The sequence below is a fragment of the Rhopilema esculentum genome, chromosome 9 (assembly GCF_057945365.1).
Source record: "Rhopilema esculentum isolate cy_ngs chromosome 9, ASM5794536v1, whole genome shotgun sequence".
Lineage (NCBI taxonomy): Eukaryota > Metazoa > Cnidaria > Scyphozoa > Rhizostomeae > Rhizostomatidae > Rhopilema > Rhopilema esculentum.
The window spans coordinates 8,023,420-8,046,495 of NC_142823.1; the positions used below are offsets into that span (position 1 = coordinate 8,023,420).

At 35.3% G+C, this 23,076-nt stretch overlaps 1 protein-coding gene and 1 long non-coding RNA gene across 5 annotated transcripts in view; both read left to right on the plus strand.

Moving 5' to 3' along the window:
* LOC148959583 (putative inactive 1-aminocyclopropane-1-carboxylate synthase-like protein 2) lies at positions 1–6,157 on the plus strand. Its single transcript, XM_089109942.1, has 3 exons — positions 1–153; positions 3,489–3,869; positions 5,209–6,157. The coding sequence occupies exons 2-3, from the start codon at positions 3,497–3,499 to the stop codon at positions 6,129–6,131; spliced, it is 1,296 nt and encodes a 431-aa protein (XP_088966068.1). The 5' UTR covers positions 1–153; positions 3,489–3,496; the 3' UTR covers positions 6,132–6,157.
* A 146-nt stretch (positions 6,158–6,303) lies between these two features.
* LOC135688914 (uncharacterized) overlaps positions 6,304–23,076 on the plus strand; it is a 266,620-nt gene continuing 249,847 nt past the window's right edge. Inside the window, exons 1-2 of one of the 4 annotated variants that reach the window (XR_016143996.1) lie at positions 6,304–7,659; positions 16,521–16,567. This is a non-coding gene — a long non-coding RNA (uncharacterized LOC135688914). The other 3 variants (XR_016143999.1, XR_016143998.1, XR_016143997.1) reach the window with 3 other exon arrangements.

A 23,076-nucleotide genomic window follows, 5' to 3' on the forward strand; every position in this document is an offset into this window, starting at 1 on the left:
ATCAGCAACCTCTGCGTGGCAGCATGTCCTGGTCCTGCCCTGTTATGATCAGTCAATGATCCAGCGAACTTGATGCCAGAACAGGTTTTTCGCTGTCAGAAGTTGTATATCCATCAATGAAGAGGATCGTCGAGTTGAAAAATCCTTAAAGAGGTTAGATAATTAATTTTTAAAGTTATAATTATGTATTTCTATCTACTCATTTGAAAAGTTAATTTTTGCAAAGTGTATCCAAACTTCAGCAGGTACAAAATTGTTTAGCAGTTTTCAGTTTCGCCTTAAAGCGTCCTGGTCACCATAAGATATGTTCAAAATGCAAAGTCAAAATCTGTTAACCTTCAGCTGAAATCTGCGACTGCGATCAACAAATAGGCCGTTCGACTTCTTGCTTTTTCAGGGCCGGCGAAACGTCTTCTATAAACTGCCGTGGGGCTGCGGTAATATGGAGAAGTGGCTGGTAAAATGGAGAAGTCTTCAGAAAATGCTTTAAACGCGTGTTTTAGACAATTATATTACATTAACAAAAGATCTTCAAGATAAAATCTATTGAATGAAATATCCCCCAGAGTTACTGTCGATTTACTCCTTTATTCACATTCAAAACATTCAAAAATCGATCTTCGCAATTCTAGCTCATTTAGGCCCGTTTTGCCATCCCGAATACGAGGTTCATACGCGAGTCTGGGTAGGCACTAGATCATAGCCTCAATATTCACATGACGTAATGTCTGGTTGATTCACAATAAAATATCTAACTAGCTGATAGCATTTGTAATCACTGCTGTTTGTAATAAAATATCGTTTGTAAGAAATACGTTATAATTATAATGTTACTGCCTTCAGCATTTATGTAACAGCGGAGAGATCGGGAGAGATGAGCATTCATTATTAAATTTTCTTAAGTTTTCCTGATTACGAATTTTTACAATTTAGCCAGGGTCTGAGACCGGTAATGTAGCAAGGTATAGCATTTGTAGTCCTATATTTGAAACGAAAAGGACTTTCGAAATGAAATAATGCTGATTTATAGACTATGGCAAGTTTTAACCTTGACTGCATCATTGTTTATGCGTCTCTTACGTTTCTGAGGTGCATCAATATCATTGCCTTGGTGACATTGAAACCACTTCCTCTCCGTAATGGACATAGAGTACCATTACGTCATGTGAATATTGAGGCTATGATCTAGTGCCTACCGCGAGTCTGGCTTATACCCTGATCAGTGGGCTTAAACATACACGCAAATATAAGACTTCAGTGCATTAAGATGGAGAAGTACAATGCCTGCCAATAGTCTTGGAACACTGACGTCAGTTTCCAAGGTCAAAATGAATCATCCCCCTCTCCCCCACGGAACAATGTTGGTTTACTATCAAACGAGTGAGGATTTTAGGAAGCACTTTCTTTTCCGCTTCTTTTATGATATTTCTCTAAATCATCAACATTGTTTTAGGGGGAAGGGGGTGGAAGTAGCAAATTTTTTTCATGAAAGGAATTAAAGATGTCAAATACAGCATAAATTGCTGGGTGTTCCAAGTACTTTTGGCAGGCATTGTACTTACAAAAACATGTAAAACCTTTCAAGACAAAAGCAACAATAACCAATTTATTAGCCTGCCAAAAAACTAGGATGCTTCTTGCAAAATTTTAACCAATAACTGTGTGTTTTTTGTGTGCTTTGCTAATGGTTCTCCCAGCGCCATAATATGGGGCAGTCTGTGAGTACGCCCCCTTAAGACTTGAAACCTAATTCATTTTATGCAAAATTTGTCAAAATACAAATTTAATCGCCTCTCCATGCTGGATATTGGTCAAAAACACTTTGTCATGTTCTACCACAGGGACGCATGCTCAGAGGCGGATCCAGACTAAGCAACTTATGCAAAAGCATAACTCATATTTTTACAACAACAAAATAAAATGGAAACTATCAAAAAATTTTAATCAACAGTTTTTTTGGCAAATTCTTTAGCAACGTCCATCCTAGATCTGCCCCCATTGATACCAACAACCTGCAGAGGACAGGGCATATATTTTGCTGACTATCTTTTGGCCTCTGCACACAAAAGTCACGAGGTGATTCTAGGAATTTATCTGGTCCGTATTTTCTGAATCCAGAAACTTGTTTGTCTCTTGAGAACCAATCACTGCTTGCTTGACCTATGCAAACTTCTTGTAAGCCAATCAGAGTGTACTTCACCTCTGCAATTTTTGGCGCGAGCATGGGTCAGATTTGATTTATCAAATCAGAAGCTAAGCTTGCCTCTGCAGCGGTATAGCTAACCAATGGGAATCAGAGTTGACCTATGCAATTGTTTACAGTGGACCTCTACAATTGTTTGCTGCAACCAATGATGTGGAAATTGACAATCTTCACCCCTACTAAGGAACTTATAGGACACTGGGTCAAATATTTGAGGGGGGGCAAGCCTATTGTTTTAATTAGATGATGTAGCATTTCCCGTTGTTTTAGAACAAACGACAATTGTCCTCTTAAGTATTGGGGGGGGGGGGGGGCGGGGGGCAATTGAAGTTAAGGATTTCATTTTTCCACTGATCTAAATACAATACACCCAGAGGTGCAACAAATAATCTTGTTCCACTAGGAAAAACTTTAACTTCCCACATTTTTTTAAGTGAGCTTTCTTTTGAAATTAACCCAATCAAAAATCTGTCAATAAAACTGGTTTCATTGTGCTTGTTTGCTTGTTTGGTTCAAAAAACACTAGCACCAAACCAGAGAGACATTTTTAAATCTTATTGATAAGCTTGTTTTGTTAGCTTTGTTTTTGAAGTTGAGGAATGTTTTGCGAAAGCAACTGCAACTTGAAGTGACAAAAATGAAACACAGGCTCCTTCAAGCCCAGACATCTTCCCAGTATTTAATGTTACCTGTTGTGGCAATGCACTCAGCGTATCACAAAAGACAGCACTGACTGGAATAATTTTGCAACAAAGATTGCGATGAAAAGGGCTGCTAGTTACAAGTTCTCCAAAGCTCTTTTAAGATGTATGCTTGCTCTAAATCAAAATGCTGAAAATGAGATGTATCTAGTACAGTATAATCCGGTTTTAACATGTAAGGGACCAGTGTATTAAGTACGTTATATCCGAATTACGTTGTAACCTGGGTAAACATAAATTGACTAAAACCAAGCACACCTTTTGCCGGGACCAAACACACTAGTACCTTATATCCGAAGGTACGTAATAACCAAGTACGTTATAACGGGGTTCTATTGTATGATCTAATTATTGTTTATTGAGAATTTCTGTTCACATCACAAACAAATACTACCCATAGTAATCACCCATCTCCCTTCATTTTGTGTTATATTGTAATGTTTTTAGAACAGTGCAAACAATATCATTATTTTACTTTTCCAAAGGACATCTTCAAGAAAATTATGTTTAAGAATATTTGAAGAATGTATTATAAATTTTTGTTTTCCAATTTTAAAAAATGTTTGTGAACATTTATTTTCTAGCCAAAGTCATGTCTGCTGAAAGTAATCCAAAACGTATGTCAAACAGAGGAGCAAGAAGTGTTAGTCATGAAAATGTTCTTATAGCTTGTTTGGCGAAAACAATTGATAACCCTTTCCATCCTGAAACAAACCCCAATGGAATTATAAACATCGGCACAAGTGAGAACAAGCTTGTCAAAGGTATCTTAACAGAAAGGTTCACAAAAGTCCGCCATGATGAGATGCCTCACCATTACATGCAGTATGTTGATATGAGAGGACTTCCTGAGTTCAGACAGTCACTGGCAACATTCCTAAACAAGTACATGAAGCCAGCAGAGCCCTTTGAAAAAGACAATTTGTATGTGTACAATGGATGTGGGTCAGTTATTGAAATGCTTGGTGAGTTTAACTATCTTTTATAGTTGTAGACCTTATATCAGTAGAAAAATGGTGTTGGATGAAAGCAGGTATTGAACAGACACATCACAGATCCAATATCAATGCTATCAATTTGTTTTATGTCTTTAATTTTTATAGTGAGATGAATATTTTTATACTGAAACCAAGGGCAGGGGGCACTGCTCATAGTAAGAATAGTCTATCAGCAAGTTTTTACCAGAGAAGGAAAAATCCAAGATAAGATAAATGAGCAAAGTGGCCTCTTTTCCAGGTGTGGTATGTCCTTTGACCCAATCTAAATATTTCTATTTGTGTTCATTGTGTTCTGTCTTAAGAACACTTTTATTGTTTTGATCTTATCTGCTGCAAGATCCTTTTTTGATCCTTCACTAATTAACCTCTCCCTTTTTTAATAAGCCATTCATGTTGGTTTTTCTCTATTGCATTCCTTATCCATTTTACAGAATGCATTACGTACAAATGTTGTAAAAACTATTTTATTCACAAAAATAGTTAAACCATTCAATCCTAATGATACTAAAACCTGTCCACCAATTCAAAGATTGATGGGCCCTACACTTTCTCATGTTTGTCCTTTGCTCACCCATGCCATTTTTTACCATCCTTTCTCTTTTTTACTATTCCCTCCTCTAGAATCCTTTTTATCTTTGTCATCGTTCTCTTTATTCCTCTTCCTTAATCTGCCCCTGCTTTTTTATCCTTTTTAATTTTTTACTTTGCTTCTTCTTCTCTTATTTTGCTGATTTTTAAAGAAAGAAGACAGGCCTACCTCTCATTTTTGGTGTTTGAGTTGAAAGATCTGAAAATCTTTCTGAATTTCTATGAGGAGTATCTTCAAAATTCTGCTGACTTTCTGTCTTGCTGGTATCAAGACATAACCCTATAAGATTAACTGGACCTTTTGGTATTGCCAGAGACTTGATAACGAGCTCCCCTGCTACCTGTTTTATTTACTGCAGACTTTCTTTAGTTAAAAAAAGACAGCCTTGAATTTAGCCAAGAACGCTAGTGGTCTGAATTTGACATCCAAATTTATAGCTGATATTTGGAAGTAACATCTTACAAAATTGGCATTTCAATATATCATATCATCTTTTATTCCATATTTTTCATGTTAGTTCAAGCATTCTATCGATTGGATTGATTTCAGAAATCTTAATTTTAGAACATTAAATTTGTCCAATTTTACTTACCTGAAGGCCTTGGTTTTTTCACAAATAACCTTGTATATTTTGGAACCTTTAAAGCAAAAAGACGTTTTTTCGAGACAATTTAACTTCGAGACAATTAAACTGATGTTTACAAGTATTGCTTTTAGCATTCGCAATATGTGATGATGGAGACTGCTTGTTGGTGCCTTCTCCTTATTATGGAACATTTGAAACATATGTCGAATGGCGCATGGGTGTCAAAATATATCCTGTAGATCTTTCGAGTGAGGTGAATGAAGCCTTTGGAGAAAGCGGGCCATTTGAATTGTCGGTAGGCAGGTTGGAGAAAGCTTACGAAAAAGCAAAGTCTGAGGGCTTCAATGTGCGTGGCTTGCTCATGTCTAACCCAATCAATCCTCTTGGAAAAATATACACAAAGAGCCAACTGGAAGGATTTTTCAAATTTGCCAACACAAACAATCTTCATTTCATTCTCGATGAGATCTACTTCTTATCAGTACATGATGGTACTACTACCCCAGGTCGGAGTATTGTAGATGCTATAGACCCAAAGCTGCTTCATATTGTTTGGGGTTTTAGTAAAGATTTCGCAATTTCGGGATACAGATGTGGCTTGGTGCATACGGTGAACGAGGAAGTTGAGAAGGTTCTTAACGCAAATGCCTATTTCTACGGCGTTCCAACACCCACACAGTACTTGCTGAAATCAATGATTGACGACAATGACTGGCTGGATGGTGTTTATTTCCCAACAAACATAAAGAGAATGCAAGCTGCACGGAGCCATGTTTGCAAAGAGCTCACTGATCTGGGAATCTCATTTTTAGCTCCAGCTGGAGGGTTCTTTATTTGGGTAGACATGCGGAATTATGTGAAGCCTTTATCAAAAGAAGGTGAAATGAAACTTTTGAATGCATTCCTCGATAACGGCGTGTACATATGCCCAGGATTAGCGTTTCATTCCAAGGAATCTGGCTGGTTTAGGATTATTTTCACGTCACCTGATGAATACCTTCTTCCAGCTATTCAGAGAGTGAAAGACGTTTTACAAAATTTCAAAGCAGTGTAACTAAAAATTTGAAATTTCTTGCAAAATTTTGTTTTCAGTTTGGATGACTTTATCATAACGAGAATTGTTTGCTGTAATCAAGGTTTTAAAAAACCGAAATTTTAAAAATTTTGCTGGAAAGAACCTTCTTTCTTCCAATAATAACTGAATTATATCCAAAGAAGCTGTTATAGTGGGAGTGTATGTAATTGCCGTATGGTACAATTTATGCAGTTTCTTAAAGTGCTTAAAAATAAGACACTATAGAAGTAGCATCTTTGTGTTTTTAAACGTTTTTAAACTGCATTCTCCATTTTCTCATCTTCAAATGTAAGCCTCATTTCAATTCTTTTCTATTACTCCCCCAAATGCAGGGCCATGGCCGGGGCCGGGGCCGTAAATATCTGTGGGGCTCTTGTTCTATAAAATTATTTTTTCTAAGGTGCGCAGCCCCTTCTGGATACCTCAAGCGTGGGGACTTTCTGGGACCGTGGCTCCTTTAGACCTCCTCAATCCAACACTGCTCCATATCACCATTTTCTGCTTTTTCTCTTCAATTTTAACTCTCATTTATTTCGGCCATATAGCTAGTTTCTGCTTAATAATAAAATGAAGAACCAGCTTTTGGTGAGAAAATGTATTGATGATATCAAGATAAAATTATTCTTCTTTAAAATTATGAATAATATTCATAGGTGTGAGTTAGTTGTTCCATTCTTTCACTCGAGAATCCATAAAAAGGGTATGTCACCATTAGCTTGCTCATAAATTTTCTCATATTTATTGTCAAATATCAGTCCATGATTTCCTACTGATTCCAAATAACAAGTATTGATTCTTTCTTGCTTATTTGCTTGTATTTTTACAACTCTTTTAGAGTCAACATATTGATGTTTTAATCATTTATGAGAGGATCAATTTTCGACCAAAAACCTAAGCCTATAGCCTCAAGAAATTATCACTTTTTTATGAAAAATTTAGATGAATCTGGGATGGCAAAGATAAATCTGGTTCATTATATATAACAAATCGCAAGCTAAACTGAGCAGTTCAGTTATTATCAAAAATGGGCCATTTGGTAGCCATTTGGTAAGCCCCTAAAAGGACTGGACCCCCCTGTCAGGCCTTAATGGGAGTAGCCCCCCGGGCTCTGTACTCTGATAAGTACTCTGAGACGTTCAGAATCCGCAGACGAATTTGCGGATTATAAAACAATTCCTTTTCTATAAATGTATTGATGGTGTCAGAGTTTTAATTAGCCTTTTCCCAGGAAGAAAGCTTAATTCTCTCGAGAGAAGAAGAAAAAAGACATCTATTATCTTCTTATGAAAGAATGCGCCCCCAAATTTACAGCAAAGTTCAGTTGCTGAGCAGGAGCCTACCCTTTGGAATCCCTATTCAGTGTAACGAGATGCAAAATGAAGCAAAGTGGTCTAGTGGCTACATGTGATGTTTAAGAATGACGTGACTTTAACGTGGTTTGAACGAACTCATTATAAAGCACGAAGGATGAAGAACACAGTAAATAATGGCTTAAAGCATCATAAAGGTTTGTTGGAAATGTTTTCCAATTTTTCATTTGATTTCTAGATTAATTGGTTATTTACGCTGTCATGCAAATGGTGCTCCTCGTTTCAAATATGCACTTTACGTGTCGAATTTTCAAACTCAAAGAACAGTAAAGAAACAATTTTAACCATAAAATCAATATAATGTTGAATTCGGCAAATCTTCCATTTTTTGATTTTCACACAATTTAAAGTTACCGACTAGCAATTAATATTGGTTTTCATTGAATTGACCCCGCCATCATAGGCCTACTAGACTGTAAAGGATATTTTTCGCTGTATTTTCTGAATAATGAATTGTTTGTGGAAAATCGTTCGAATCACAGGAATTTCAGAAACTTTCTTTAATTTACTTATTTCTTCCTTCTGTAACATTTCTATTCCTGCCAATTAAGTTCTTTGTCTGGTAAGGTCTTGATTTCCGGACATAGGTTAAGAAATATGATAATTGATTCTTTTTTCAATTATCAAACTTGAGGAGTTTTGACAGAATTAAACCCAACTTTGACCACTAAGAAAACATATTGAATACCAAAGGGAAAAGAGTGAGACAGCCTGACAAAATGTCACAAAAGGCCATTAAAAAAGGCCACCCAGCAACCTTGCCCATCTTTTCTTATTTCCTACTTCTTATTTCTACTTCTTTTTCTTTTATTACATTTTCTGTTTTTTGTTATTATTAATTCAATTCCAAAAGTATTCTAGAAAAGCATTCATGATTAGATGAAATAAAAATGGATTGATTTGTAACGGAATTCATCGCTTCATAATGAAACGCGGTTATTGATGAGAAAAATGCCAATTATTATTACGAGAAAACAATCCGCGTGCAAGTAGAAAATTTGCACGTCCTGGATTATTGGCAATGTCGTGGACTGGAGAGATAATGCGCGGGTTATAGGACGTTCAAATTATGCGCGGGTACCCGCGGGATATAACGTTCCAGTCCGATAGACTCAAACCAAAACGAAGCTCACATGGTCAAGTGTAGGCGATTCCCTGGGAATCAAGGCTGGCTGCACAAACCTTGCAAAGTTTTCTCCAGTCAGTGGCAAAGAAACATTAATTAATCAACAGGTACCTTCTTGAATACACATGCAAATAGATTCGTAACACTTTTTCAACTTCAGTTTATACGGAACGGAATTTGGTATACAAATACGTGGGCAGTTAAGTTTGCGAAACAACATCACATTCAAACTTCATCAGAATCTCGCCTTTTTCGTTCTGGTACAATCCGAGGGGCATTTCACTCTTGCAAATAGCGTACGAGATTTTCCCTGAAACAAAATAATTTCTAGGGATTTTCCGATAAAACAATAGGATTTCCACCAAAAGCGTACGAGGTTTTCTTGGAGTGATTTGCTTCTCGGTACAATCAAGGGGTTGACTTCACGAGGATTGGACTTAAATCCTCGTGTTTGACACTGTGAGCACACCTTCGTTGAATTTTGTACGCTTTCAAATTGCATGGCTCCTTTATCTAACCTGTCAATTTTCATTGAGCCTGTATTTTCTTCTAAAACTAAATCAAAAGCAAGCAGCCAACAGGCCCACCAACTATTCCATTATTTCACTAATCTCAAAAAAATTGTAACTATAATTTTGATGGGTGACAACAATGGTATAAGAGCTCCAGCCAAACTTGTTTACATACCAACTTTGTTTTATCTTCAAGTCAGTGGTTTCCATCCTTAATGTCTTGTGGCAATAAGTATGTAAGTGCTTTAGTATCTAAGACTCTGCACTGTGGACTGTATTCTGGTCTGGCCTGTACCACCAGCCAGTCATTGTAGTAGCAATCCAGTTTTAATGAATCTCTCCCTTTAATGCTCTGCAACTAGGGTTTGATATTATCAGCTAATCACCATATTTGAATACTAATTATTACTAAGTTTTTTTAAATTGAAATTGAAACTTTTCTTGATTATTTTGGAAGGACTCTGATTGCAATTGTACTTTTCCAAGTTTCAGCTGATTTCCACTAATTTTATTGTTGCAGTTTGTCTATATATCAATATTACCCTTAAAACTTTTCATCCTATGGATGTATTTTTACAGGCAAAGAGATTTTCAATGTGCATCATAAACAAAAGAATACTGCATTTTCAAATGCCAATTTTGAATGGTTTTGCTTTAATACTAAATATTATGTAACAATGAGTCAAAACTGTGTCATTATGAGATTGATTCCGAACTTCTGATACTTTTGGCAAGACTATGATGGTTGACAAAATATCAAATTATTATAACACTTGTAAGTTATCTCAAGGCCAAGAAAAGAGTTCTGAATTCGGTTATTGTGGAGAACGAATGTAATATCATCAAAAAATGAGACGGGGAAAATGAAACCAAGTACAAATTCAAAATTGAAGTTCCAACCCAATTGAGAAAATACCTAAATGTGATTAAACTTTCATGAGCATTAATATTTTTTCCTTAGGAGGCATAAAAAGTTTCCTATTCTACAGTTGGTGCATTCTGCTATGTTGTCAAACTTTCTTTTTCATGTTCTATTAATATTTCCATAATGCTTCAAATGTTGGTAACATATTTGCTCTTTTAGTAGCCGCAGTCAGTGTCCTTTTCTTTTCACACCATACTTGTTTTGCTGCCAAATACTTTTGAAATTCAAGTTGAAATGGGGCAAAGGAACTCTGAGAAGCTTTTGTTAATGCTTTAAACAATTCATTTTTATGTATATCTGAAAAAGATCTCTGTTGTTTTTACCTTTTTTGTTAGGCTAAAAAAACAGAAACCCTCTGAAGCTTTACATTGACATTTATAAGAAGGGAAAGGGCAATCAAAAGCTCCACTACACTTATTTAGCATGGCAAATTGAAAGTGTTTGTTGTGGCACTCATTTTAGAAAAGCTGAAAATGAGAAAACTCTGGCAATTTTAAAGGATTTTGTCTTTGAATAAAGTGTGCTTGCCTGATATTGCTGGTAAAATGTTCTATGATTTCATAAACAATACAAGAATGGTATATGATGGCTTGCCCTTGTCGACATAAGTACGTGCAAGTGGTGTTGTTGTCTTGTACTGTACTCATAAATTTGTGAGTTTGTATGGAACAATTCAGAGAGATATTAGGGAGCTTGGTTGTTTAGACATTTGTACAGTAAACAGAGCCTATGAGTCTTTGGTTGTTCCTCAAGCCTCTTCCACTGAAGTTTGTTTAAAGCTAGTGTCACATGATCAAACTCACGCATCCCAGTTAACTACCTTTGCTGCAAAGTTCTCAATTGACTGAGCTTTGTGTAGTGCTGTTTTGACGCATTGCCATAGACAATATCGCCATATTGTACGCTTGAGAGTACACATGCTTGCACAACCTTTGAAAAAGTTTCTCTTTTCATACAGTTTCTGATCTGTGTCATTTGTATTAGCTTCCCTGCACAAGATTTCTTTAGCTGAGAGATGTGGCTGTTTCATGAAAGTGTTTGATCAATCTGCATGCCAAGTATTTTAAACTCCTTTGCAGCTTCAACTGTATTGTCCTGAATATCAATTTTTGAACATAATGGTGGAATTTTCACAAGTTGCTTATTTGCGCCAAATATGATAAACTGGATATGCTGATGACTTACAGCTATACTCGTCTTGCAAAAAATTAACTTAATTGCAGAAAACCACTCAAGTATCAAGTTAATATCATCCTTCAACATTGAGAGCGTTTCTTCAACCTTTTCAGCTTTGCAAGAGGCGTATAGCTGTAAGTCATCAGCATACCCATGTATATTTGAGTCATTAGATGATGGTTTCTTAAGCATGGCTGTTATCTCGTTTTTGTACAGGTTGAATAATGTGGGTCCCAGGACAGATCCTTGTGGTACACCGCAGGGGACCTTTGCTGCACTTGACAATATGTTGCCGACTTTAACGTATTGAAGTCTGTTTTGGAGGTAGCAGTTGAACCAAAACATTGAATGAGTGTCAAAACCATACCTTAGTAGTTTTTGAAGCATTAATGGGTGGTCAATGGTATCAAATGCTTTGCTAAGACCCATCAGTATTGTGGGTATGATAAGGCCTTTGTCCATATTACTTTAAATGTTATCAGTTATGCCTATGAGGGCAGTTTGAGTTGAATGATTCTTGCAAAACCCAGAGTAAAATTTTGTGAGAATATCGTTATATTTCAGAGAGTGGGCCACTTGTGAGTTTACAACGTTTTCCACCAGTTTGGAGAGGAGTGGTAACACAGACACTGGGGGATAATTTGCTATTACAGTTTTAGCTCCAGGTTTAAAGACTGGAGTAATCAATGATGATATCCTTATCAAAGGGAGCTGTGCTGATGCAATGCTCAGGTTTAAAATGGATGCAATGGATGGGGACACTATGTCTGCCACAATTTCCAAAGAGCTGTAATAGCTTTAATAGATGGGATATTCAGCAGCCAATTTTTTACCTCTGCACTTTTTACAGTTTTAAAAGAGAACTTAGATCTTATGTCCAAAGCAAAGGGGAAGCTCTGTTTAGTTGGCTGTAATTTATTTTGCGTCATCACACCAATTTCTGAGAAAAAAGTGTTCAGTTTATTTGCTTGACCTTTGTTCAACCACTCAGGTGGAAGAGGGTTACTTTGTTTTTTTGTTGGAGCAAGTCGCTTAGTTCAGTTCCACATCTGTTTAGGGTTTCTTTACATTCAGTTAGTGTCTTTTGAAAGAAGAAGTCTTATGCATCTCTCACAGCCTTGATAACGCTCTTTTTCTCCACTTGGTATTGCTTCCATACTATTTCAGACTTTGTTTGTTTTTATACTAACTATTGGTAACTATTGTTTTTATCCTGGTATTGTTTCTGTTGTTGAGTAGAGTCTGTAGTTCGTGTCTAAACCAGGGCTTTGGTTTTGATCTAATTTTTTTTTTCCACAAAGGGGCATGCCCATTCCATTTACTAACTTCCTCATTCATGTCATTTGTTTTGAGACAATCCTTCAGCGGTAGCTGTGAGACATCAGCTCTGAACTTTTCAGATACAAGTTCTTGTAAAATCTCACTGTTTTGTAATGGGTGCTTGGCTCGGGACACTTTCTCTGCGGTATGCAGTATGCAAATGAATGATCACTTATAAAAGGGTGATATACCCCTGATTTGATAATGTTCAGGGTGGGTGTCTTAATAATCAAATTAATCTCTTTTTTTTGGTTGCCTGGGCTTCTTATTAGGCTTAAGTGTTTTGTCACAGCAGCTTCAATGCTGAAACTCAACGGAGCTCCATCCTCTTTCCATGCTTCTTTTGCAATGTATGCATGAGGAGTTAGGGATAACAATTTGTGGAATAGCAGCACAATAACGAATGAGTTAACAGTGAGAAAAAATCGTGTGTTCGGCATCTTCAATGCAATTCAATTCGGACCATGAACCAATTTAAGTGTAGGAGCTTTGCACATTCTCAATATCTATGAATCTTTTGCACTATTATTTTCTCATGTTTTGCCAGTATGTCATGCTCGTTGCTTACACTTGCTGGGATGATGATCTGGCTTCCATTTACGATTTTTCCATTTGTCTTTGATACCTCTTAACGACGTCAAACTCGATGTGTCAAAATTTTCGGATTGTTTCAGGGCACGGAAGTCCATCCTTTCTGTACCATTGTCAAATCATTTCTGTACAGTCCATCCTTTCTGTACCATTGTCAAATCATTTCTGTACAGTCCATCCTTTCTGTACCATTGTCAAATCATTTCTGTACAGTCCATCCTTTCTGTACCATTGTCAAATCATTTCTGTACAGTCCATCCTTTCTGTACAGTCCATCCTTTCTGTACAGTCCATCCTTTCTGTACAGTCCATCCTTTCTGTACAGTCCATCCTTCCTGTACAGTCCATCCTTTCTGTACAGTCCATCCTTTCTGTACAGTCCATCCTTTCTGTACAGTCCATCCTTTCTGTACAGTCCATCCTTTCTGTACAGTCCATCCTTTCTGTACAGTCCATCCTTTCTGTACAGTCCATCCTTTCTGTACAATCATTTTTTAGCTCTTCAATGCTCTGTGGCTGGTATATTGCAAATGGATCTAGCCTCACGAGCAGCAATTTTTTTTCAAAAATTTCATCTTTTCTCCTAGCCTTAGACTAGGCCGCGCAGAATAGGGCATCTGCATCAGCCATGTATTTACCTTTTACATATTCAACAGAAAAGCTTGACGTACGCCTCCTTTGTATGACTGGTGTCATCTCAGCAAGGAGTTTGTAGTTCCGAATTTTAGCGAGAGGCTCAGGATGAGTTTGCATGCCTAAATGTGTCAGACTGTAAAGCTTTTCACATTTTTAACAACCCTATGTGACTGCAAGCATTTCCATTTCAATATTGTGGCTGTTATTATCTGCATCAGAGAGAATTGGATTGCTGCCATTCCATTTAGTACGCTTCCATCTGCGCCCAGCTCTGAAATTGCTGCTTTAATTAGAATTTGAAAGATAGTTTCACTTAGAATTAGAGTTTTACTTTCGAAAGGTAGTTTCATGGTTTGCTGTTCATACCCACGAGTTTTGGTTCAGAGCAGGTCTCCCAATGGCTCTGACGCTCTAGCAAAATCTGGTGTGTACTAAGAGAGGGGCTAGTCCATGCCAAAAGATCTTTACAGTTCTCTGATATTCTGTGCAGTGCAGATTTGGAGCAGAGCATCCACCCTGGAGCAAAGAGGCCTAATTTCTGCTGCTGAAATGCTGTTTCTCAAAAATTCTACTGCCATTAGGTGGAATTTGCATTTTCCTTGAGTTTAGAGGGTTCTCCCTGACCAGTAAATCACTACGATAATCCTTTAAGGCATTCATCATGTTCAGCCATATCATATAAGTTTTTTCACAGGTCCAGGATCTTTTGAAAAATGACTTAGCCTTTTTTTCAATGTATGACATAGAAATTCATTGAAGACATTTTTAATGGTGATACCAACATATTTTCAAGCCTTCAGAGTCGTTTCGAATAAAACAAAATTTCCAGAGTTTTCAGATTTTTCAAATCTTTTTGAAGGATATGGGTTATAGACTTTTAAAAAAATGACTTAATTCTTTTTTCCAACTAGGAGATTGAAATTCATGGAAAACACTTCTAACTGTGTTAAGAACGTGTTTTCAAGCATTTCAAGTCGTTTTGAGCTAAAAAATTTGGCCTGAAATTTATTGGAAACTCATCAAATGGTGTTGCCAACATAAATCAAGCCATTTTATGTTCCTTTGAGCGAACATTTTTTTTGCGAAAATTTTCAATTTTTGAGTTTTTTGCATTTTGGGGTCAATGATTTTTTGAAAAATGACTAAATTCTTTTTTGAGAGTTTCGGGCCTGAAATTCATCGGAAACTCCACAAATGGTGTTGCAGACGTATTTTAAAGCTTTTTAGGTTGTTTCGAGCCAAAAAAAGTTCTTGTATAAATTTCTCATTTTTCGAGTTTTTTTTGCATATCCGGGATCATGGATTTTTTGAAAAATGACTAAATTCTTTTTTGAGAGTTTCGGGCCTGAAATTAATCGGAAACTGCACAAATGATGTTGCGGACGTATTTTAACGCCTTTTAGGTTGTTTTGAGCCAAAAAACGTTTGTGTATAAATTTCTCATTTTTTGAGTTTTTTGTATATCCGGGATCATGGATTTTTCAAAAATGACTACTTACTTTTTTGAGAGTTACGGGCCTGAAATTCATCAGAAACGCCACAAATGGTGTTGAGGACGTATTTTAAAGCTTTTTAGTTTGTTTCGAGCCAAAAAAAGTTTTTGTATAAATTTCTCATTTTTTGTGTTTTTTTTTGCATATCTGGGGTCATGGATTTTTCAAAAATGACTAACTTTTTTTTGAGAGTTTCGGGCCTGAAATTCATCGGAAACTCCACAAATGGTGTTGCGGACGTATTTTAAAGCTTTTTAGGTTGTTTCGAGCCAAAAAAAGTTGTTGTATAAATTTCTCATTTTTTGAGTTTTTTTGCATATCCGGGATCATGGATTTTTTGAAAAATGACTAACTTCTTTTCTCAGAGTTTCGAGCCTGAAATTCATCGGCAACTCCACAAATGGTGTTGCGGACTTATTTTAAAGCTTTTAGGTTGTTTCGAGCCAAAAACAGTTTTTGTATAAATTTCTCATTTTTTGAGTTTTTTTGCATATCCGGGATCATGGATTTTTTGAAAAATAACTAACTTTTTTTTGGAGAGTTTCGGGGCTGAAATTCATCAGAAACTCCACACATGGTGTTGGGGACGTATTCTAAGTTTTTTAGATTGTTTCGACCCAAAAAAGGTTTTGTATAAATTTCTCATTTTTTGAGTTTTTTTGCATATCCGGGATCATGGATAAATGACTAACTTCTTTTTTGAGAGTTTCGGGCCTGAAATTCATCAGAAACTCCACACATGGTGTTGCGGACGTATTTTAAAGCTCTTTAGGTTGTTTCGAGCCACAAAAAGTTTTTGTATAAATTTCTCATTTTTTGAGTTTTTTTGCATCTCCGGGATCATGGATTTTTTGAAAAATGACCAACTTCTTTTTTAAGAGTTTCGGGCCTGAAATTCATCGGAAACTCGACACATGGTGTTGCGGACATACTTTAAAGCTTTTTAGGTTGTTTCGAGCCAAAAAAGGTTTTAGTATAAATTTTTAATTTTTCGAGATTTTTTTCATATTCGGGATTATGGAGTTTTTGAAAAATGACTAAATTCTTTTTTGAGAAATATGGCCCTTGAAATTTTTTGATACTGGTCAATTGTTGTTGCGAACGTTAATTGTGTTGTTTTGGGTTGTTTCGAAGGAAAAATTCGTTGTCCAAAAGTTTAGTATTTTATGTGTTTGGAAAGATAAAAATTTTTAATCTTGACATAACCTTTTTCTTTCAGACATTACTTCGAAGGCCACTGAAAAGTCATTAAATGATCAAACAAAGGTATTTGTAAGCATTTTTAATTCTTTTGAGTAAAAATCTTTTTTGCTGAAAATTGACAATTCTTTTTGTGCATATACTTTTGGAATGATCATAGATCATGGACTTTTGGAAAAGTGACTAAGTTCTTTTTGAGAGTTACGGGCCTAAAATTCATCGGAAACTCCACACATGGTGTTGCGGACGTATTTTAAAGCTTTTTAGGTTGTTTCGAGCCAAAAAAGTTTTTGTATAAATTTCTCATTTTTAAAGTTTTCTTGCATATCCGGGATCATGGATTTTTTGAAAAATGACTACGTTCTATTTTGAGATTTAAAGGCCTGAAATTCACCGCAAACTCCACAAATGGTGTTGCTGACGTATTTTAAAGCTTTTTAGGTTGTTTCGTGGCAAAATATATTTTTTCGAAAATTCACAATTTTTTGAGTTTTTTTGCATATCCGGAATCATGGATTTTTTCAAAAATGACTAACTTCTTTTTTGAGAGTTTTTGGCCTGAAATTCATTGGAAACTCCACACATGGTGTTGCGGACATATTATAAAGCTTTTTAGGTTGTTTCGACCCAAAAAAGGTTTTGTATAAATTTCTCATTTTTTGAGTTTTTTTGCATATCCGGGATCATGGATTTTTTGAAAAATGAACTTCACCGCAAACTCTACAAATGGTGTTGCTGACGTATTTTAAAGCTTTTTAGGTTGTTTCGAGCCAAAATAAATTTTTTCGAAAATTCACAATTTTTTGAGTTTTTTTGCATATCCGGAATCATGGATTTTTTCAAAAATGACTAACTTCTTTTCTGAGAGTTTCGGGCCTGGAATTCATCGGAAACTCCACAAATGGTGTTGCAGACTTATTTTAAAGCTTTTTAGGTTGTTTCGAGCCAAAAAAAGTTTTTGTATAATTTTCTCATTTTTTGAGTTTTTTTGCATATCCGGGATCATGGATTTTTTGAAAAATGACTAAATTCTTTTCTGAGAGTTTCGAGCCTGAAATTCATCGAAAACTCCACAAATGGTGTTGCGGACGTATTTTAAAACTTTTTAGGTTGTTTCGAGCCAAAAAAAGTTTTTGTATAAATTTCTCATTTTTTGCGTTTTTTTGCATATCCAGGATCATGGATTTTTTCAAAAATGACTACGTTCTTTTTTGAGAGTTACAGGCCTGAAATTCATCGGAAACTCCACAAATGGTGTTGCGAACTTATTTTAACGCTTTTTAGGTTGTTTCGAGCCAAAATAAATTTTTATGAAAGTTCACAATTTTTTTGAGTTTTTTTGCATATCCAGGATCATGGATTTTTTGAAAAATGACTAATTTCTTTTTTGAGAGTTTCGGGCCTGAAATTCGTCGGAAACTCCACAAATGGTGTTGCGGACGTATTTTAAAGCTTTTTAGGTTGTTTCGAGCCAAAAAAAGTTTTTGTATAAATTTCTCATTTTTAAAGTTTTCTTGCATATCCGGGATCATCGATTTTTTGAAAAATGACTACATTCTATTTTGAGATTTATGGGCCTGAAATTCACCGCAAACTCCACAAATGGTGTTGCTGACGTATATCCGGGATCATGGATTTTTTGAAAAATGACTAACTTCTTTTTTGAGAGTTTTTGGCCTGAAATTCATCGGAAAGTCCACACATGGCGTTGCGGACGTATTTTAAAGCTTTTTAGGTTGTTTCGAGCCAAAAAAGTTTTTGTATAAATTTCTCATTTTTTGAGTTTTTTTGCATATCCGGGATCATGGATTTTTTGAAAAATGAAATTCACCGCAAACTCTACAAATGGTGTTGCTGACGTATTTTAAAGCTTTTTAGGTTGTTTTGAGCCAAAATAAATTTTTTCGAAAATTCACAATTTTTTGAGTTTTTTTGCATATCCAGGATCATGGGTTTTTTAACAAGTGACTACGCTCTTTTTTGAGAGTTACGGGCCTGAAATTCATCGGAAACTCCACATATGGTATTGCGTACGTATTTTGAAGCTTTTTAGGTTGTTTCGAGCCAAAACAAGTTTTTGTATAAATTTCTCATTTTTTGAGTTTTTCTGCATATCCGGGATCATGGATTATTTGAAAAATGACTAACTTTTTTTCTGAGAGTTTCGGGCCTGAAATTCATCAGAAACTCCACAAATGGTGTTGCGGACGTATTTTAAAGCTTTTTAGGTTGTTTCGAGCCACAAAAAGTTTTTGTATAAATTTCTAATTTTTTTGAGTTTTTTTGCATATCCGGGATCATGGATTTTTTGAAAAATGACTACGTTCTTTTTTGAGAGTTACAAGCCTGAAATTCATTGGAAACTCCACAAATAGTGTTGCAGACGTATTTTAAAGCCTTTTAGATTGTTTCGAGCCAAAAAAAGTTTTTGTATAATTTTCTCATTTTTTGAGTTTTTTTGCATATGCAGGATCATGGATTTTTTGGAAAATGACTAACTTCTTTTCTGAGATTTTCGGGCCTGAAATTCATCGGAAACTCCACAAATGGTGTTGCAGACTTATTTTAAAGCTTTTTAGGTTGTTTCGAGCCGAAATAAATTTTTTCGAAAATTCACAATTTTTTGAGTTTTTTTGCATATCCGGGGTCATAGATTTTTTGAAAAATGACAACTTTTTTTGAGAGTTTTGGGCCTGAAATTCAATGGAAACTCAACAAGTGGTGTTGCGGACGTACTTTAAAGCTTTTTAGGTTGTTTCGAGCCAAAAAAAGTTTTTGTATAAATTTCTCATTTTTTGAGATTTTTTGGATATCCAGGATCATGGGTTTTTTAAAAAGTGACTACGCTCTTTTTTGAGAGTTACGGGCCTGAAATTCATCGGAAACTCCACATATGGTATTGCGGACGTATTTTAAAACTTTTTAGGTTGTTGCGAGCCAAAAAAAGTTTTTGTATAAATTTCTCATTTTTTGAGTTTTTTTGCATATGCAGGATCATTGATTTTTTGGAAAATGACTAACTTCTTTTCTGAGAGTTTCGGGCCTGAAATTCATCGGAAACTCCACAAATGGTGTTGCAGACTTATTTTAAAGCTTTTTAGGTTGTTTCGAGCCAAAAAAAGTTTTTGTATAATTTTCTCATTTTTTGAGCTTTTTTGCATATCCGGGATCATGGATTTTTTGAAAAATGACTAAATTCTTTTCTGAGAGTTTCGAGCCTGAAATTCATCGAAAACTCCACAAATGGTGTTGCGGACGTATTTTAAAACTTTTTAGGTTGTTTCGAGCCAAAAAAAGTTTTTGTATAAATTTCTCATTTTTTGAGTTTTTTTGCATATCCAGGATCATGGATTTTTTCAAAAATGACTAACTTCTTTTCTGAGAGTTTCGGGCCTGAAATTCATCGGAAACTCCACAAATGGTGTTGCGGACGTATTTTAAATATCTTTAGGTTGTTTCGAGCCAAAAAAAGTTTTTGTATAAATTTCTCATTTTTTGAGTTTTTTTGCATATCCGGGATCATGGATTTTTTGAAAAATGACTACGTTCTATTTTGAGATTTATGGGCCTGAAATTCACCGCAAACTCCACAAATGGTGTTGCTGACGTATATCCGGGATCATAGATTTTTTGAAAAATGACTAACTTCTTTTTTGAGAGTTTTTGGCCTGAAATTCATCGGAAACTCCACACATGGTGTTGCGGACGTATTTTAAAGCTTTTTAGGTTGTTTTGAGCCAAAAAAGTTTTTGTATAAATTTCTCATTTTTTGAGTTTTTTTGCATATCCGAGCTCATGGATTTTTTGAAAAATGAAATTCACCGCAAACTCTACAAATGGTGTTGCTGACGTATTTTAAAGCTTTTTAGGTTGTTTTGAGCCAAAATAAATTTTTTCGAAAATTCACAATTTTTTGAGTTTTTTTGCATATCCAGGATCATGGGTTTTTTAACAAGTGACTACGCTCTTTTTTGAGAGTTACGGGCCTGAAATTCATCGGAAACTCCACATATGGTATTGCGTACGTATTTTAAAGCTTTTTAGGTTGTTTCGAGCCAAAACAAGTTTTTGTATAAATTTCTCATTTTTTGAGTTTTTTTGCATATCCGGGATCATGGATTTTTTGAAAAATAACTAACTTCTTTTTTGAGAGTTTCGGGCCTGAAATTCATCAGAAACTCCACACATGGTGTTGCGGACGTATTTAAAGCTTTTTAGGTTGTTTCGAGCCACAAAAAGTTTTTGTATAAATTTCTCATTTTTTGAGTTTTTTTGCATATCCGGGATCATGGATTTTTTGAAAAATGACTAACTTTTTTTCTGAGAGTTTCGGGCCTGAAATTCCTCAGAAACTCCACAAATGGTGTTGCAGACGTATTTTAAAGCTTTTTAGGTTGTTTCGAGCCACAAAAAGTTTTTGTATAAATTTCTCATTTTTTGAGTTTTTTTGCATATCCGGGATCATGGATTTTTTGAAAAATGACTAACTTCTTTTCTGAGAGTTTCGGGCCTGAAATTCATCGAAAACTCCACAAATGGTGTTGCGGACGTATTTTAACACTTTTTAGGTTGTTTCGAGCCAAAAAAAGTTTTTGTATAAATTTCTCATTTTTTGAGTTTTTTTGCATATCCAGGATCATGGATTTTTTCAAAAATGACTACGTTCTTTTTTGAGAGTTACAGGCCTGAAATTCATCGGAAACTCCATAAATGGTGTTGCGAACTTATTTTAACGCTTTTTAGGTTGTTTCGAGCCAAAATAAATTTTTATGAAAGTTCACAATTTTTTTGAGTTTTTTTGCATATCCAGGATCATGGATTTTTTGAAAAATGACTAATTTCTTTTTTGAGAGTTTCGGGCCTGAAATTCGTCGGAAACTCCACAAATGGTGTTGCGGACGTATTTTAAAGCTTTTTAGGTTGTTTCGAGCCAAAAAAAGTTTTTGTATAAATTTCTCATTTTTAAAGTTTTCTTGCATATCCGGGATCATCGATTTTTTGAAAAATGACTACATTCTATTTTGAGATTTATGGGCCTGAAATTCACCGCAAACTCCACAAATGGTGTTGCTGACGTATATCCGGGATCATGGATTTTTTGAAAAATGACTAACTTCTTTTTTGAGAGTTTTTGGCCTGAAATTCATCGGAAAGTCCACACATGGCGTTGCGGACGTATTTTAAAGCTTTTTAGGTTGTTTCGAGCCAAAAAAGTTTTTGTATAAATTTCTCATTTTTTGAGTTTTTTTGCATATCCGGGATCATGGATTTTTTGAAAAATGAAATTCACCGCAAACTCTACAAATGGTGTTGCTGACGTATTTTAAAGCTTTTTAGGTTGTTTTGAGCCAAAATAAATTTTTTCGAAAATTCACAATTTTTTGAGTTTTTTTGCATATCCAGGATCATGGGTTTTTTAACAAGTGACTACGCTCTTTTTTGAGAGTTACGGGCCTGAAATTCATCGGAAACTCCACATATGGTATTGCGTACGTATTTTGAAGCTTTTTAGGTTGTTTCGAGCCAAAACAAGTTTTTGTATAAATTTCTCATTTTTTGAGTTTTTCTGCATATCCGGGATCATGGATTATTTGAAAAATGACTAACTTTTTTTCTGAGAGTTTCGGGCCTGAAATTCATCAGAAACTCCACAAATGGTGTTGCGGACGTATTTTAAAGCTTTTTAGGTTGTTTCGAGCCACAAAAAGTTTTTGTATAAATTTCTAATTTTTTTGAGTTTTTTTGCATATCCGGGATCATGGATTTTTTGAAAAATGACTACGTTCTTTTTTGAGAGTTACAAGCCTGAAATTCATTGGAAACTCCACAAATAGTGTTGCAGACGTATTTTAAAGCCTTTTAGATTGTTTCGAGCCAAAAAAAGTTTTTGTATAATTTTCTCATTTTTTGAGTTTTTTTGCATATGCAGGATCATGGATTTTTTGGAAAATGACTAACTTCTTTTCTGAGATTTTCGGGCCTGAAATTCATCGGAAACTCCACAAATGGTGTTGCAGACTTATTTTAAAGCTTTTTAGGTTGTTTCGAGCCGAAATAAATTTTTTCGAAAATTCACAATTTTTTGAGTTTTTTTGCATATCCGGGGTCATAGATTTTTTGAAAAATGACAACTTTTTTTGAGAGTTTTGGGCCTGAAATTCAATGGAAACTCAACAAGTGGTGTTGCGGACGTACTTTAAAGCTTTTTAGGTTGTTTCGAGCCAAAAAAAGTTTTTGTATAAATTTCTCATTTTTTGAGATTTTTTGGATATCCAGGATCATGGGTTTTTTAAAAAGTGACTACGCTCTTTTTTGAGAGTTACGGGCCTGAAATTCATCGGAAACTCCACATATGGTATTGCGGACGTATTTTAAAACTTTTTAGGTTGTTGCGAGCCAAAAAAAGTTTTTGTATAAATTTCTCATTTTTTGAGTTTTTTTGCATATGCAGGATCATTGATTTTTTGGAAAATGACTAACTTCTTTTCTGAGAGTTTCGGGCCTGAAATTCATCGGAAACTCCACAAATGGTGTTGCAGACTTATTTTAAAGCTTTTTAGGTTGTTTCGAGCCAA

What these genes read in the sequence shown, in the direction of transcription:
- LOC148959583 (XM_089109942.1), top strand. Translation starts at nt 3,497, where the DNA reads ATGTCTGCTGAAAGTAATCCAAAACGTATGTCAAACAGAGGAGCAAGA. An exon ending in GTCAGTTATTGAAATGCTTG is followed by an intron (nt 3,870 to 5,208) that starts GTGAGTTTAACT and finishes TATTGCTTTTAG; the next exon opens with CATTCGCAATATGTGATGAT.